At 42.6% G+C, this 19,043-nt stretch overlaps 1 protein-coding gene and 1 long non-coding RNA gene across 5 annotated transcripts in view; one reads left to right on the top strand and one right to left on the bottom strand.

Annotated features, from left to right (window-relative positions):
* ADAMTS9 (ADAM metallopeptidase with thrombospondin type 1 motif 9) overlaps nt 1-19,043 on the bottom strand; it is a 143,143-nt gene that overhangs the window by 15,560 nt on the left and 108,540 nt on the right. For all 4 annotated transcript variants that reach the window (XM_082209142.1, XM_082209141.1, XM_082209140.1 and 1 more), the window contains 2 exons: nt 10,417-10,590; nt 2,870-3,040 (listed from right to left, as the gene is read on the bottom strand). In XM_082209142.1, coding sequence (XP_082065268.1) covers nt 2,870-3,040; nt 10,417-10,590 — 345 coding nt within the window. The remainder of the gene's footprint in view (nt 1-2,869; nt 3,041-10,416; nt 10,591-19,043) is intronic.
* LOC309525443 lies at nt 4,993-18,299 on the top strand. The gene is made up of 3 exons (XR_014216288.1): nt 4,993-5,303; nt 10,442-10,607; nt 16,695-18,299. It is a non-coding gene; the product is annotated as an uncharacterized lncRNA (long non-coding RNA).

Genomic DNA, 19,043 nt, shown 5'->3' with positions numbered 1-19,043 from the left:
CTATTGTATTTTAATATTCTGTTGGAAGCCACCCAGAGTGGCTGGGGAACCCCAGCCAGATGGGGGGGGGTATAAATAAATTATTATTATTATTATTATTATTATTATTATTATTATTATTATTATTAATTACCTCTTGGTAATACTTACCAGCCAAAGCCCACCAAGCGTGGGTGGGATCTGGTGTTTCCCATTATTCCCTTCCTGCCCTTAACCACTCCTACCTCTGATATTTAAGGCCTCTACCTTATACCCTAGTCAGCACCTCCACTTAATCTGTGATGTATATCCTCCTTCCCCCTTTTGGAGCAGGCACCAAAAATGAGATAGTAAAGGATCAGAAAAAGATTGTCCTCTATTCCCAACGAAGTTGGCCACCAAATTTGCTATTCCCTTCTTATCCCCAGACAGGATTGCTAGTATTATGTCTCTGCGACACAGTCTGAAAATTCAGAGTGTGCCAGAGAAATGAAAAGGAGTAAAGCTGCTCCCACATGCAATTTCCTCCCTGCACTGCCCAAATGTTATTGTCATCTAAATGCCAGCCCTTTTCAAACGTTTAGTCTGGATTTCCTCTTAGTGCAAAAAAAAAATATTATTAGGTAAAAATAACACTGCTGGTGTGGAAGATTGTTAGCACAATGTTTTAGTGAGTGGTTTGCAACAAGTAGGATTACATTTCGATGTGTGGTCTCTGTCACCACATTCCTCCTTCGGTTTGCTCCCCACATGAGCACAGCTTAGCACAACCCACTTTAAGGGAACTATTCCATCAAAATATGAACAAATGTGGGGAATTCCCTTGCAGACGATAATTGCAGCACACACATAAAGACTTAAAACAAATTAATACAGAGATTCTGCAGAAGACTTTTTTATCGGAATTTTGGTATAATCTGCTATTATAATCTATTAATGCACACACAATCACATTGTTTTTACATGGTATGGGGGGAATAAACTATTATATGCTGCCATTGAAGAGAGTGCATTTCCCCACACTCCCGTGGTGAGGAATATATTACAAGTTACTGCTGGATCGAATATCCTGTGGTTTCCCTGTAGCGTAATATCAGGGAGTCTATGGGCCACACACTGTAATCTGCAAACAATTCTACACAGGAAATGTTTCCACGGGATGTCAAACCAAAGTAAAACAAGGTGGTTGCAAAAGAAGCAGATGAAGATTTGCCTGCAATGCTAAAAAAAAGAATAGAAGTTCTTTGCCTTTATACGCCCCCCTCTCCTTCAGCATCAGTGCCCTATAAGAGCTTGAATCTTATCTTTGAAGAAGAGTTTCATATATAGATGGCAAGGCCTCATGAACCTAACTGAAGCATGACTATGTTTGCAGGACTGGAACAATGGCAATTTAAAGAAAGAATATGCTATGGAAATTTGCTTTGAGGCCATTTGGGAACAGCACCATTTCTGGTAAAGGGCCGGAAAACAAAATGGAGGCACCTCCAGTGGCAAAGGCACAATCTCTGTTGACTACCCAATCCCTTTCCCTTACTTTTTACCAACTCCTGTAGCTCATTCTGTCAGCTTCTCCATTTATTCATTCTCTTTTATCACTCCATTCCCTGCCCACCCAGAATCTGAAACTATAAAGTATTTAGGGAATATTATGCAAAATCCACCTGCTCGGGATAATTTATTAATTTATTATGGCAGCATCATTTAGATTAGGTAAAGGTAAAGGGACCCATGACCGTTAGGTCCAGTCGTGGCCGACTCTGGGGTTGCGGAGCTCATCTCGCTTTATTGGCCAAGGGAGCCGGCGTACAGCTTCCGGGTCATGTGGCCAGCATGACAAAGCCGCTTCTGGCGAACCAGAGCAGCACATGGAAACGCCGTTTACCTTCCCGCCGGAGTGGTACCTATTTATCTACTTGCACTTTGACGTGCTTTCAAACTGCTAGGTTGGCAGGAGCAGGGACCAAGCAACGGGAGCTCACCCCATTGCGTGGATTCGAACCGCCGACCTTCTGATTGGCAAGTCCTAGGTTCTGTGGTTTAACCCACAGCGCCACCCATGTCCCATCATTTAGATTAGTAGTACAGAAATATAGCCAGGTCTCTCTTTTACCCATTTAAGGAACGTACCAAGAACCATCACCTCCCTCAATAATCTAGCTTTGGGATATAGGTGAGCCCAAAGAAATGTATAATGGGGGGTCAGCTGAATCTCTTAGCTCCTTCTTGCACCAGACAGCCACATGCATTTTCTTTTCATGCTTCAACTCCATTCTGCTCTAAAAAAATTCCCTTTTCTGCTAGGTGAGCAATAGCACTGCCATTTCTCGATGGGGCTTTTCCCCGGTGCAAAATGCTTCTTCATATGATGCAGAAGGAACAGGCCAGGATCCGTCTGTTTCCTTCTGTGCTGAGCTCGGGCATACATGGGAAGCAGCTGATTTCTCTTGACAGGTGTGCTCAGCGTTGTGGGGGCAAAACTGCCAGCCCAGATTTGCTCAAGAAGTAGAAATCTGATCTTTGTATTTACGAGAAGGAACTGTTATTTTCAAAGTTGTCAGGTAATTCCTTAGCCTTCTCCCTCCCAGCCTAATTTTCTTTTTGTTTCCTCAACAACAGGACCAACAGTGGGCAGCTCTGCTGGGTATAAAATATAGGGACTGAATAGTAACCTCTCCTGCTATCGTTCCCCATCCTGACCCACTTTTTGGCAAACAAATCAACCAACGTAAAGTGCTATTTTGCAGAACACCACCGATCAGCTCTTGGAGAAAATCAAGGAGCATTATAATATATGATTTGCATATATTATTCTTGGCATTCTGGGTGGATGCAATTGACCAGAGCACAAAAGCAGAGGCTCCCTCTTTTTGCCTTCCTGCAGACTTACCTCTGACCAGTCCCCTGTAATCCAAATGTATTCGCACGGTGCCAGGTTGCAGGCCTCAATATCAGGTGGCCTCTTGCTTGAATCGCAGTGAAGGCTGTCGGCCTTTCGCATATCTTGATCCACGCAGGTCACCTTGCGATATCTGGAGCCTTCGCCACATGTTTTGCTACACTGTTGAAAGAAGAGATCGGAAAGAGAGGTTGCTGACCATGCGGCAGAACTGATGCAGCAAGGGAGAAATATGGTGGACGGCAGGACTGGTGTTGGCTGTTGAGGGAGATGTCCTCTCATTGCTTTTTGAAGTTTTGAAAAAGCTTCAGCTGCTTCCCACTTCCCTCCTTCTGTGCTGGATCTAGGAGGGAGGTTCAGAACACTAGTGGTGCATGCCATGGGGTGGAATTGGGAAGCCGCCCTCATGACAATGGCTCCACCTTGCACCACCACATGGCCCATGACTGGGGCTTGGAGTGGAACTTATCTGAGGGACAGCCAAAAGGAGAGAGGCCTAATTTGAAGCATAGTAAAGGTAAAGGGACCCCTGACCATTAGGTCCAGTTGTGACTGATTCTGGGGTTGCGGCGCTCATCTCGCTTTATTGGCCGAGGGAGCCGGCGTACAGCTTCCGGGTCATGTGGCCAGCATAACTAAGCCGCTTCTGGCGAACCAGAGCAGCACACGGAAATGCCATTTACCTTCCTGCTGGGGCGGTACCTATTTATCTACTTGCACTTTGACGTGCTTCCGAACTGCTAGGTGGGCAGGAGCAGGGACCAAGCAACGGGAGCTCACCCCGTCGCGGGGATTCGAACCGCCAACCTTCTGATCGGCAAGTTCCAGGCTCTGTGGTTTAACCCACAGCGCCACCCGCGTCCCAATTTGAAGCATACAATTACCCAATTAATAGGAATATGCTGGTAAGTCTACTATATGATTCACACCAACACATGGTCCAGTGTCACTCCTCCTTCTGCCAGCCTCTATAGCTGTCAAGTTTAGGTAGATATATTAGAACCATGGTGGCAGAGACAAAATAAAGTTCTGCAGACCAAGGAGGTGGAAGAGGCCCTAGGATATATAAGCACTGCATGTGATATATAGTGTGTTTCTTACTTGACAAGATCCTTCTAAGCAAGCAGCGGGGAAGAAAATGGGTTTGTGTTTCACGGTATGCCGTAACTTCATTCGTTTATTTAATTAATCAAAATGTGTAACCCATCGTTCAGCCTTCGAGGTATTTTTTTGACGTTGGAAAAAAATACCCCACAATTTAAAACGCAATGAAACAAAGCAAATATAATCATAAAGCACAGCAAATGAAAAATACAGACAACGAAGGAAGAACAAGACCCATAGCCTGCACTGGAAAAAGCGACAATGAATTGCATTGCATCTGAATGCTACCGATGAGCTAGCCGGCTTCATATATACCTCAAGGTTGCTAAGAGAATTTAGGCAGGGCAAATGGCTCCACACCACAACTTTAAGGTAGTAAGGACTAGGCCCTAGGTGGGCAAAGGCCAGAATTTGCACTTTGAATTAGGCCCAAAGACAACTTGACAGCCAGCTCAACTTTTTCAGCACTGGCAAGATGTTGTCCCTATAGGAAGTCCCTGTTTGCCACCAGGTTACACATTTTACCCCAGCTGAAGGTTTCAGACCATCTTCAAGGGCTGCTCCACGTAGAACGTCATTGCAAACAATTAAATAACAGTAGAATAAGCTCACTGGAACTCAATGAGAATTGTAAACAGGACGGCGGAAAATTGAACCAGTCAGGGACAGAGGTTCAAATACAGGCCTTAATGAGGTTGTAACCTTGTTTCCAACAGGCTTTTCGTGTCAGTCTGGATTTACTACCAGATGGCTTAATTCAGCCTGCACCTCATCCCTCAATAAATAACATGAAAACTAGTTCTATGGCAGACAAGGTGCCTTTTTTGGCAGTTTATCAGTTTGAAAAAGAGGGGGTTGCGGGTTGGAAGTGGTGTAAGACTGCTGGAAAAAAGATATCCGAAGGACCAAGTGTTTAATGGGTGCAAGATCTGGACTGTCATTCATGATTTCTTATGAGGAAGATGTCAGGGATTTAAAGGTTGGTGGGTTGTTTTTTAAGCATTCCTTGAAGTCTGTTCTGTCACATGGTAGAGATTTACAGAGCATAGACACACACACACACACACACACACACACTCACACAAAACCAGCACACGGGGAGCCTGGAAAGCGTTAGAAAACCAGCGTGACCCATCAAACATTCACCTCCCACAAAAAGGGCCAGCAGTGTGAGTGGGGGAGGGGTCCCTAATGCTTTCCAGTTGTGTAGAAGTTATAACAAAATTTGCGAGAAACAGACAGAGGGAGAAAGAAAGAAGAGAGTGAGGGACTGGGGAGAGAAAGGAGCAGTTGCTTTGGGAACAAAGTTACTCCGATTTGGGTAAGTTCTGTCAGTGCATGCTATTTGGTGATCTTTAAATGTGCTACCTGGATCTGTTTCAATGTGGTCTGTTCACACTGTGCTTCCTACAATCTTCCACACCATCTTTTTACAAGCAGTTCTGCAGGAGACAACAGTTCAAGGCTGAGTCCTCCTTTGTTTCTTGCTTACAGAAAGAACTAGGCTGTGAGCTATTGTAGTGAAGCTCAAGCCACAAATTTTTTACACCACTTCAAGTAAGTGTTTCCTTGGAGCTTCTATTGATCCTCACTTGTCACTGCACAGGATTGGAGTATCTCTGGACCTTAAGACAGCAGCAGAATGTCAGAATGTGTATCTTTTCTATATATAAAAACCATCCCCGGGGCCCACAATTGATGTGGGAGTTAGCTGAGGGTAAGAAACTCTGCCATGTATGCTGTTAATGCAACATATTGTGGGAATTCGAGGACAAGCAAATCTGAAGGAAGGAGAGCTGTTGACTTCACCTTGAACATTCTCTCTGCTCTCTGAGGAAAGTTTGTTCCTTCAGAATCTGAAGAACTGGGAATTGCTTTTTATTCTTCCTTTCTCTCCCAAGTAAAGGGGGAAGAAGGAAGTGTTTTATGCAACTCTAAATGTGCTAGAAGGAAAGATATACCGAACATGGGAGTTCAACAACCTGAGCAGACCATCCCAATTACCAGTTACTGCAAAAGTGCCCTCATGATGCTAACATTTTACACACACAATATACTGTGTATATATTTGTGTGAGAGTGTGTTAGGCAAACAATCCCTCAGACTCACTTACAACTTTATTCTGTGTTTGCGTAACTCAAGTATGTATTACAAATGTATACTTTTAATCTGTTAAGAGCTATACACCCTTTGAAACAAATACTACTATACACCCACAATGTACCTTCTCACACACACTGTTTCTTCTTCTTTTCAGGCTGTTTGATTTTAATTTTTTTTTTAAAAAAATATTCTGTTTCTTGCTTTCCTTTTCTCATATATGCCTCATAATCCCACAAGCATCTGACCTACCTGTCTAGAAAATGTTTACGAAACAAAGGAATGGGAAGACAAGAGAGGGGCAACAAGGAGAGTTCTCTATTTATACAAGCTAGCAGAATTTTCATTTTGCTTTTGCTTTCTTTTAATAATCTGCTGTGAAATCTTGACTGTGTAGGGCAAGGTTAACAAATGCCGGCTGCTATGAAGCCACAGACACCCAGAACTTTCTGGTACATCCCTTCTCCTTGCTTCTGAATAACGACAAGTTATTCTCCACCTTATAACCTTTTCCATAATCAGATCCATTTTTAGAAGGCTCTGGAGAAACATTTTTAAAAGCACCACAACAAAACTTTTAAGGCAGACATTTGTTTTTAGGTTCATTTCTAACCACACGTGTCAGCACATGTGCTGGTACATCACTGTTTTGTACTAGATGGTGCGTATTCACATAGAAAGATGCCTGACCCTGTTTGCAAAAGATGAGCTACAGGTGAATTCTCCAGGTGAATTCCAAGCACTTGGATACATCAGGATATGCTCAGACACAAGTGAATAGACCAAGGTTGCATTCACACAGCAGCTTATTCCATTTCCCCCCATTATATCTGAGCTTTCATACCACACAAAAACCGCTTTTGAAAGTATAGTGGAGTAAACAGAACATATTTAGTGCTCATTTATGTGGGGTTTTTTTTTGTTTTTTTGTTTTTTGCAAACAGGTGTCTTTCTGGACCAAGTAAACGGGAAATAAGCACTAGATTTGTGCCACATTCTGATGTATTTCTGTAAGTGGCTTTTATGTCATTTGAAAGCTGAACAATAATGCAGAAAATTAGGGAAACTTGGGGAAACAGAAAAAATTGTCGTGTGAATGTAGCCATTGGATTCAAGAGGGCCAGCCTGACATTAACAATTTGGGGATCTAAGTAGTCATTTCTAGAGCTGGTTGACTGCCCAGAACCATGCCTCCAGTCAGCCAGTGTGAGACACACTCAAAGAGAATGACCATTTCTAGATTCTGCCCAGACACATCCAGATGTATCCTAGGTTTAGCATATATCGGAAATATATACACTATTGCCTTTTCCTAATACGTTGTTCTCCAGATGTTTTAGATTACAATTCCTATCAGCTCCAGCCAGTGTGGCCCCTGGCCAGTGCCGATGGGAGATGTGGACCAAAATATCTGGCATTACAATAGCTATGCACTACCAATGGGGACAGTATTGAAATCTGTTTCTAGAATAGCAAAATTAAAAACAAAGTAATTGTATTCAAAGGAAGGTGATCTTACATTTAAAATTATTTAAAGAGGCGCGTTTGTTTAATAGAACAAACTTGCTTTCTTCAATTATCCTGTATCAGCTCAGTAGATTATATTGATGAAAAGAACAACAACCCTGGTAATCATATGCCATGCATAGTGGTAATTAAATCTGCTTATGCCGTCCACTTCTTATGTGGGGTAGATCAAACGCTTCTCATTTTAAAATCTCTGCCTTTTACCTTCTGAAAATTAAGCTTCCTGCTTTAATTAACAAACCAAGTCACCAGCATTAATAGGTTTGTGAACATGTCCTGGTGTTTCCTTAAGAACTTAATGCTTAGCGTTTGCCTGAACTAACATTCCGATGATCGAGCCGACTCTTGCCCACAGCAGCACGTCTACTCTATGCCTGCTTGCCAAATGAAAAGCGCTAATGCAGGATTTAGCTAGCACAGCAGAACCGATAAACTTTCTTACTGCATGCTAGGTCCAACAGGTGTGTGTCAGTGCTTCTGTAATAAATCTGCCACATGTGTTCCTACTGGCTCATGCTGTAGCACTGAACACTTGGTAAGCATTAAAAAGGGGGCATTTTGCAAAGCATGGGCTCATTTTCCATAGCGTATCTCCAGACTTGGTCATGTAGAAAGCATAAACAAGGTTTCTAGAGAATGGAGAAAGCCACCACACTGGTGCCGGAACTCGGAGGGAGATCTTATTATACCTATAGGTAAAGGGACCCCTGACCATTAGGTCCAGTCGTGACCGACTCTGGGGTTGCGGCGTTCATCTCGCTTTATTGGCCAAGGGAGCCAGCGTACAGCTTCCGGGTCATGTGGCCAGCAGGACTAAGCCACTTCTGGCGAACCAGAGCAGCGCACGGAAACACCGTTTACCTTCCCGCCGGAGCGGTAACTATTTATCTACTTGTACTTTGACGTGCTTTCAAACTGCTAGGTTGGCAGGAGCAGGGACCGAGCAATGGGAGCTCACCCCGTCGCGGGGATTCAAACCGCCGACCTTCTGATCGGCAAGTCCTAGGCTCTGTAGTTTAACCCACAACGCCACCCGTTGATGGCTAATCTGTTCAGTGCTACTTATTTGTGTCTTTTTGTACCCCACTTGTTCTTTGCGGATCTCAGTGTCCCCCCTCCCACTCAAGGATTCAACCTTTGCAATGACCTGATACACGAAGCATGGTGACAGTGTGTTTTTAACTGGCCAACTATCCCATCATCTCTCTGTGCTGTCTAACTCCCCATAAAGAGGAATGTGATGGCAAAGAGTATCAGGAACACCTTTGCTCTGATTCAGTGTGAGCATAGTCCCACCACATTACAGTCTACTTACATCTGGAAACAATTAAATCACTTAGAAGAATATGGAATATATTGGCTAATAAAAAGAAATTTGATCCATTTTTACATGCTAAATTACTCTGTGGGGAAACTGCACACCATGAATTGCAAAAATAGATGGTGATATGGGAAAACTGGATGGAAGCAGGTGTATTGACACTGGACCAACTGATATAGATAGGGAAGATGAATTTTATACTTTTGCTGTTTTAAGACAAAAATATCACCTATCAGACACAGCCCAATGGAAATATCTTCAATTACAACATCTTCTAACAAGTGTGTTTGGGACGTCAGCCCTTTCAGCTACCGAGATACCTGAAGTCAAAATGTCTATTCGGCTATTATGCCCATCACGAGATACCTGAGATTTTGGAGCAATTGGACAACTCATTCAAAAATAAAAAGCCAGCAATTACTTTTTGTAGGTATCTATTAACAACACACAAGTTCAATATGCAGACTGTAAGAGATGATTGGAATAAAGAATTGGACCTTACATTATTACCCAGCCAGTGGGAAAATGTATTAGCTTCAATACCTAAGGTTTCATTAGATTTTAAATTAAGATTAATACCACAGAAAACAATATTTAGAGTTTATTGGACTCACATACAGTAGTATAAAAAAGGGTTAGCTAAGGTAGCTCAGTGTTGGAGATTTGGTAAGGACAATGCCTCTCTGAAACACATGTACAGTGTTCTTTACTTAACAAGTTTGGGGAGAATGTGCTGGACTGTGTAACTATGACTAGGCAGAAAAAGTTAAATCTTTCAGAGGAGAATATTTTTATGGAAGTTATCAATGGCACAACGGAAAACGTAGTAGGCTATTAGTGTTTACATAAACACTAGGGCAATAACACTATACTGTCCCAATTTATACAAGAATATATGGGAATATCCAGGACGCGGGTGGCGCTGTGGTCTAAACTACAGAACCTAGGTCTTGCCGATCAGAAGGTCGGCGGTTCGAATCCCCGCGACAGAGTGAGCTCCTGTTGTTCAGTCCCAGCTCCTGCCAACCTAGCAGTTTGAAAGCACATCAAAGTGCAAGTAGATAAATAGGTACCGCTCCAGCAGGAAGGTAAATGGCATTTCCGTGCGCTGCTCTGGTTTGCCAGAAGCAGCTCAGTCATGCTGGCCACATTATCTGGAAGCTGTACGTCGGCTCCCTCAGCCAGTAAAGCAAGATGAGCGCCGCAACCCCAGAGTCATCCGCGACTGGACCTAACGGTCAGGGGTCCCTTTACCTTTATATGGTAATATAGCATACTGCCCCCCTCCCCATATTTTCACTTTTATATGTATCTTTGTTGTTGTTGTTCTCCTTCTCACTTTCCTTTCTTTTTTTTTCCTGTATCACTCTATTTCTTTTAGCTGAAATCACCTTAATAATATATAAATATTAAAGGCAAAGCGTAATGAATAACTTTATAAACTAACTAACTAACCAATAAATAAATAAATAAATAGTCTACTTACATCTTGCCAATCCTCTGTTTTCCAGCTGTAAGAGGCACATCCCGCCATTTGGCATTCTTGTTCAGAAGCTGGCCTGCTGGACTGACTGCATTCAGTGTCGCTAGCTGTTTTGTGAGTACCAAGGTGGCAGACAACGCTTCTTTGCTGAACTCCTCTCCCACAGGACACTGAGCACTGAAGAGGCACAAAAAGTAAGGCTCAAAAGTTTTGCCTATTTTCACCCCCAGTCTCTCTTCAACATTGGAAGTTTTTAGTTCAGATATTAAAAAAAAATAAAAATTGTGAGGTCTCCTCCAGGCAACCTGTTCATTGAGCGTTCGCTCTGATTTGTTTTCACAAGTTTGTGTGAAGGTTACACAACCTCTGCTCTTTATTGAGCTTTTATTATGATTTGCTTGTGTGGAGGTTATATTATCAGCGCCGAATTTACGTATAAGCTAAACAAGCTATAGCTTAGGGCCCCACTCTCTTGGGGGCCCCAAAAAAATTTAAAAGGAAAAAAACCCTGGATGTACATTTCCAAAATATAAGGGGGGGGGGACAAATAAAATAAAACCTACATACAGCAACAGTGTTTTGTGTTGTGTAGGCTCCTATGAGGTAAGTAATGGCCCCCGCCTGCTAGCTTGCTCCTTGAAATATCACTGGTTTGCTCATTTCTATATATAGTGGTACCTCAGGTTACTTACGCTTCAGGTTACATACGCTTCAGGTTACAGACTCCGCTAACCCAGAAATATTACCTCGGGTTAAGAACTTTGCCTCAGGATGAGAACAGAAATCGTGCTCCGGCGGCGCAGCAGCAGCAGCGGGAGGCCCCATTAGCTAAAGTGGTGCTTCAGGTTAAGAACAGTTTCAGGTGAAGAACAGACCTCCGGAACGAATTAAGTACTTAACCCCAGGTACCACTGTATAGGGTGCCTACATTCTGCATGGACTGGTTGCAGGGCAACATGTGCAAATGGCTTTAGATACCTATTGGGTAGTATATATTCAACACAAAAAACAGCGACAATTTGTTGTTTACAAAGGACAGCTGGACGTATAAAGTGCCCCATTACCTTCGGTAGCTTAGGGCCTCATCAAACCTAAATCTGGCCCTGTATATGATGTTGCATAATACAACTGTTACCCCACACTTTTCCCCCAGTGCTTTCCTTGTCACAAAGGCCTTTAAAAAAAAAAAAAAGCATGTTTGTTGCGCCAGAGTGCCAATCACACTTTGACTTGAGCAGACTGAATCTCACCAGCAAAACAGCAACAGTCTAGAAGTGGCCTGAATCCTAAGAAAGATGGTTCCCATTGCTGTTTTGTACGAAATGCTGAAATGCTACATGCCAGTGGTTTTCAGCAGGACTAGACCAAGACCCTTGTGGTCCTGAGTGGCACCTCACTTCCACATATGCAGTATTTATTTAAAAATGTCTTCATGCTATCTTTAAAGATATAAACCATCTTAGGGCAGTGTACGTAACACAAATAATGATGCATGTAAATTCTTATGCTGTGTTGATAACTGATACGACTGAAGTAATCTCAGTTATTTCACACCTTTTCCGTTAGGGCAACTCACTCAAAATCAGTGTGCATTACTTTCTACAGGACAGAGGGTAATAGCACAATACACAATATCACTTTTCCAACTCACCCCCTAAAAGAAGAATATAACTGACAATAAAGCTACCATTTAGTGCTGTTGAGAATCTGTTGACTGAGGCGGCCACCTCAATTCTGTATCACATTAGGGCCAGCCATGCTTTTAAGCCACCGAATTCATCTTTTTGTAAGGAAACATGTTGCGGGGCCACAGGCCTTACAGAAACAAGAAGAAACATTTCCAGCTATGGGATTCTAGCAGAATTACTCAGTGCACAGCTACATGTACAGAACTCCTTGTGCAAACGTTTTTCTCCTTCCATTGTGTGAGGTAAATGACAGATCACAGTCACATAGAGAAGACCTGTGTGAAATTATCAACTTATTGAATGTCACAACTGGTTCCAACAGCTCCATAGAAAAATGAAGAATGGAGCTGATCTAGAAAATTGCAAGAGTGGCAAAAGGTGGCACTTGCAGATAAACAAAGCAGAGAGGTAGAAAGGTTGCCATTGTTGAAAACTATGGAGTAACAGGATCATTATCAGGTTGCTGGATATGTCCCTCTTCCCACATCATGCTACAAGCTTCCCCACAGCTACTAAAGCAGACTTAAGTGTATGTCTAATTCCATAGCTAACTATCTTTCCACTTTATTCCCCCCCATCCTAATTTGCTATTGCTTTTGGAATTATTTTAACATATTCAGTCTAAAGCTAATCCTAATGAAGGTTAGGAAAAATAGTTTCATTTGTCCTTGTTTTTAGAAGATTCATTAAAATCATATAAAAGTAAGCATTAATAATGTCTGGAGTACGTGAACAATCTTATATTTGTGAGTCAGCCTCACTGAGCTCACTTATTCACAGGGAATGTGTTACCAACGACATACTGATAGTACTCCAGTCCAATCCTACACATTGTTTACAGGGAAGTAAGTCCCACAACTCAACTGGACTTTCTTCCTGGCAAGTATACATGGAATTGCTGCCTGAATATGGCAAATGGATGAGATATTATTGCTCATTAAAAGTAAAGGTAAAGGACCCCTGACAGATAAGTCCAGTCACGAACGACTCTGGGGTTGCGGTGCTCATCTCGCTTTACTGGCCAAGGGAGCTGGTGTTTGTCCGCAGAAACCAGAGCAGCACACGGAAATGCCGTTTACCTTCCCACCGGAGCGGTACCTATTTATCTACTTGCACTTAGACATGCTTTCGAACTGCTAGGTTGGCAGGAGCTGGGACCGAACAACGGGAGCTCACCCCGTCACAGGGATTCAAACCGCCAACCTTCTGATCGGCAAGCCCTAGGCTCAGTGGTTTAGACCACAGCGCCACCTATGTCCCTTTTTTGTTCATTAGTAGATCCTGAAAGGCAGTTTGAGTGTGTGCAGAAGAGGATAATTAATTTTACCAAGAAAAAAGTTTAAAAGTCAAGAAGGTTTGTAGCTAAAACACAGATATTATGGCTGACATTTAGCATTTTTGAAGATTGGCTTTTGCTAATAATGCAAGGGCCATTAAGCAACACTTTAGAATCCAGTAATGTAGTATCTTTAAGCTTCCTTGAACTTATAAGATACTTGAAATACAGAGATCATGAATAACATTTGCAAGTATTAGTTTAACAAGTTTTAGAGCACTTGTTAATATAAGAGTTATTAAAAACAACTTTATAAACCCAATAATATTGTATCTATCAAAGCAAAATGTCCTTGAATTCAACACAAATTATCATTTTCCTGCAAATAACAATTTCATATCATTTTCTTACATTTACAGCTAGTTGTCAATTACAATGCGCCCCCTGGCAAATCACCATTCTTTATTGAGTAAACAACTTAAAAAAGGGCTTCTTCAGTGTTGCACGCTTTAGTGTTGGTATGCCCCGTAAAGTGGAGAGACCCAAAGAGCAAATGGACTTCAGACATTTTTTTTTTGGGGGGGGGGTTATAAACAGTTATGAAAGGCTAGTTTTATAAGTTGAAAAAGGGGAGCACAATGCAGCTTTATCTGTTCTTCTTTGGCGATCACTCGTAGCCGGGTAAGATTATCTTCCATAAATATGGTTTTAACAATGATTCCGTAAGTGACTGTGGAGGCCAATTCTGGATCCCCACGTCTTTCCACAGTGGGGACATTGGTTTCCGGGCAGGAATTGATCACGGTATGGTTTTGCCAAGCGTGCCTTCCTCTTAGCACGTTTCTCCCTTGTGTCTTGAGTTTGAGTGTCTTCAAAGCCCATGAAACCTTTGGTAAAGGCGGTTCTCCAATTGGAGCGCTTTTTTAGGATCCACTGCTCACCCCCAAAAGGGGGAGGTGCTAAAAAAGGTGCCCTAAACATAGTCTGCCTCCCTTTTTCCCTGACTGTATTACTGCACCCAGTGGGGTCACCACCCAGCAGTTGTAAAAGACAATCAAACTTTGGAACATGGAATATATGGACTTTGGAATATATGGACTTTGGAATATATGGACTTTGTCCTGAATGCAGAACTGCCATCATTGCAAGAGAGCTGCGATGTTTTAACACTGATATTGCAGCACTTCAAGAGACTCAAAGAGCAGGTGAGGGACAACCGAAGGAAGAAAAAGGAAGCTACACATTCTTCTGGAAAGATGTATTTGAACAAGAACGTCAAATACATGGGGTAGGCTTCGCTATCAAAAATGATCTTGTAAAGCTCCTGTTAGAAGTCCCTACCAGCATTAATGAGCAACTCTCAACCCTTGGAATAGCAATCAAACTTTGGAACATGGAATATACAGACTTTTTCGGATAACACAGTTAACGAGTGTCCTGAACCCAGAACTGTCATTATTGCAAGAGAGCTGCGATGTTTTAACATTGATATTGCAGCACTTCAAGAGACTCAAAGAGCAGGCGAGGGACAACCGAAGGAAGAAAGAGGAGGCTACACATTCTTCTGGAAAGATGTATCTGAATAAGAATGTCAAATACATGGTGTAGGCTTTGCTATCAAAAACGATCTTGTGAAGCTCCTGTCAGAAGTCCCTACCAGCATTAATGAGCAACTCTCAACCCTTCGAATAACACTAACCAAAAACCAGCAAGCTACTATTATAAGCCCTTATGCACCAACACTGGATGCCGATGAAGACATTAAAGAAAAATTTTACTCTCAGCTGGATACCGTCCTATCAGAGAACCCTAAGGAAGATAAAATTATCCTTCTTGGTGATTTTAATGCAAAGGTTGGGTGAGATTTCGATCTGTGGCCTGGGACTATTGGGAAAGAAGGAATTGGCAACAGAACCAGAATGGAATCTTACTTTTGACGATATGTGCAGCACACTTCCCTTTGACCTTGCCGCCTTGGGTAATCCTGCTGGGAGTACGAGATTCCTGACGGCTTCGCTCACAAGGGTCATAGGAACGTGCAAGCCCCCTCACCACGACAAGGTGAGGATACAGCGAGTGAGAGCTTGATCTGTACCCAAATGTGGTGTGGTGCTTTGTATTGTGATTAATAACACTGCTTATCCTCTGCAATCCTTATGGAATAGTTGAATAGCAGAATCACAGCCAGAGGAATCTAGACGAAACTGTTCCCTTTAATGTATTTCAAAAAGGAGTTTATCCCTTGTTTCTCATACTTAAGGGCATTCATTTTCAAGAATGCTATGATGATACAGAAGACTGATACAAAATGAGTTAAGCTAAATTGAACTGGAGGACTTCTCCCTATTAGTAATGAGTCAATATCTTAGCGAGGCAGTAATAGTTCCTTAGAGGCAGATGTTAGTAGTACTTATCATGTATACAGTGAAAACAATCTTGCTGTTCAGATCTCAATGTACATAACTGATATTTGTGAGATCTGTCACAATTCTAGCAAATAACTACTTTACCTGAAAGAAGAAAATGCAATTTGCCTTTAGTATTTACCTGGTACAAATCAGTATTGTGAAAAATGTTGCTTTGCCCTTTTTAAAAAACAAACAAACAAAACTTAATTTAAAATGTGCTTTACCCCTAATTAAAAAAAAAATGTTGACAGATTAAAAAAATTGTTGACAGATGAGTCAGGATATTATGCCATAATTAAACCATGGCTTAATATCATGGGTCAGTTTAGCTAACACCAGCTGTTGTGGACTATAACTCCCATTATCCTGATGGGAGTTGTAGTGAAATACAGCTGGATGGCAGCATGCAAGCTCCTTCTGTCGTAGGTTACTAGCAGTAATTTCTGGGTTCGCACGTAACAGGAAGCTGTGGTTAACAGTGGTTTAGGAACTCACTCACTGGGCAAAGCAAAGCATCAGGGAATGGTTGTATATGACCGCATACCTCTCCTTTACATCATGGCTTAGGAAACCAGGATGGGACCCTGGAAAATCACTCACTGTCCTGATAATTATTTGCCACTTCCAGGATGAGAAGCCGCCTGCCTCTGTGTACCAGCCACCAGGGAACCAAAGCAGTCCTGTTTGTGGGCTTTCCATAAGCATCTGGCTGGTGACTGCAATATACAACTCAGGGCATGCAGTCTATGCATATCCTGACTTATGTAGCCCAAGATATGATTGTGCAAACTAGGCCATAGTGACCCTTCAAGAAAATTTGTTGCTGACCAAAACCACAGAGAGTGAGAACTTGAGTCACGCATAACTTATTGTCGTGAGTTTTTGCCTGTTTCTCCCCTTCTCCCATAGGCTGACAATTCTGGAAACCTACGGGGCAAACCATACTTTCTGCAGGCATTTCCCCCTCCCACAAGTCCTGCCTCCAGGCACCTTAAAGAACACAACAAGGCTGCATATTTCCTTCCCTGAGATTAAAGTGCAAGGCACCATCCACATCTTTTTCCCCTTATCTTACACCCAAGTTCCTTTCCCTTGACGTAAGAGGAGCCCCCGAAACCTTGGGTGCACTGAAATCCCTTTTATATTCTCGATGACATCCAATGAAAATACTGTATGAAGAATATATTGCAGCAGCTAATAAATCCCTGCCCCTCCAAAAAATGTCGGCATCTAGCAGAAAGAGCCATGACATTCCAACGAGGCATTATTCAAACCCTCTTGTACTCTAGCAAAGCTAGACAAAATGTGTCATTGCACGGCATGGTGATGAATGATAGCCCTTTCTAGACCTGACTATATAAGGAACTACTGTTGGAACACTGACAGCAGATTTTTAAAAGTTCTCTGTGGGTGTCATTAGATATATATTTGTAAATGAAAATAAAAACCAAAAAACAAATCACTATCACCACAGCTTGATGTCCAGATGGCTTAAATTGGTACCACTCACTATACTAAGGTGACAGACATTTCGGTTTACACCATCTGAAGAACAAAGTCTAGATCTCAATGGCCTGTTCATGGGCTAACCATTAGCATACAGATTAGCTGTTTACCCCACTCGTTTCAATGGGGCGAAGCACAGGCAACCAGGCAGAGCATTGCAATCATAGCCTTTAATTGCCAAGTCACAACAGATTATCGCGGGCTATAAATCATACTACATCCTTATTAATCTGCGTCCTTTCTGAATTGGGCCCCAATCATCTGAGATAATACTTGGAAATTTCAGAACGTCTGTTTTTATATAAGTTCAAGCATCTGACAGGCCGTCGTGCGTCGGCTGGCATGCCTTCATTAGCCACAAAGATTGCTTTCAGGGCAAGATGTGATTTCAAAAGCAGAAGTGCAAAAAAGAAAGAAAAAAATCCTGGGCCCAAAAATAGTATGGCAAACTCACTGCCTCTTAAAAATGATGTTCCCACACTTACAAAGGCCGTTCTCCTCCATCTGCCAATAATCATATGAGTTCCACAGAGAGCTGTCTGCTTAAGTTAAAAGACCAGCGACAGAATGTTAAGGGAGTAACCAAATTATACATTTGACTAAAGCTGAACTAAAGCTGCCTGCCCCAAACCAGCGATGGCAAGTGACTCAACTCAGCAGCTTGGCTCTAGGAAAGCTGAAGACACCGTGTGTGTATGCATTTGTGTTTTAGAAGTCCTTCCATGTTAAGATTCTCATGGTCTGTAGGCCCTCTGCCTATTTGCATTATGATTATTGGCAGGTTCTTGGGGTCCTGAAGGAGGAGAGAAATCACCTGCCTTCCTAGTCCAGCCAGAGAGATAGGAAGAAATATGGTTTGCATTTTAATGTGAACATAGCCGATTTGCACATTGCAGATCAATACGCAAATTGAAATTCAGCTACCTTTCAAAATTTGCAGTTCTCCGCATTGGATGTGTATACCATATTAGGAGCAACATGAACTAAAATGCTGAGGAATTTTTGTGTGTGCAGACTTTTTCTTTTAATAGCAAACTGATGCAGAAATGGCAAGGCTTGACAGCAAGCAAAAGCACTCCTGTCTGTACTGAAGGTAGGCGCAACACTTTCTCTCTGACATTGTTACTCTTCCCTTTGGGGCGGCCAACGATTTGTAAGGTAAGAAGCTGTGGCAGGTTGATGGCTGCCTGAAGAGTCTCACGTCTTGTCATCTGCCTTTGCATGTCCTTCAACCATACCCCCTGCCCGCTCCTTGCACAACCTCATTTTATTCCCTCGCCTTTCCCTCAGTTAGCCCCCGAAGCAACTGCTGAAGCACAGGCCCGGATATTTTGCATGGGCCAGGTTGCTTATGTATGACACCGGCCCTGACGGCAGCCCACAGTTGCTTAGCAACCGCAAGGGCCGATCTCCTCCACTTTTGTTTACAAAAGGAGCTGTACTGTATTAGCTGGAAGTATGCTAACTGGAAAGGCCACAGCATAGATAAAAGCGAAGGTCTGGGACAGGAGGAGATCACTGATCCAGAGTGACAGGAATTTGACATATGATTTCTTACATCCTCCCTTCCTTCTCTCTTTCCGTTAACTAATGGAACCTTCCACAATAGGCTTTACAAGAGGGGTTGTGAAATGTATCCAAGGAAGGTATTAGCAGTGCAATTCTAATGCCCTCTGATGGGGGCTTACTACTGAGTATCATTTTCATGCGGCCTAGGACCCACGTACCTACGGAACCGCCTCTCCTGGTATG

The sequence above is a fragment of the Podarcis vaucheri genome (genome assembly GCF_965113315.1).
Source record: "Podarcis vaucheri genome assembly, chromosome: 2".
NCBI classification, from domain to species: Eukaryota; Metazoa; Chordata; class Lepidosauria; order Squamata; family Lacertidae; genus Podarcis; species Podarcis vaucheri.
The sequence above is the reverse complement of the archived record's forward strand: the minus strand, read 5'-3'. Positions and strand labels throughout refer to the sequence as shown.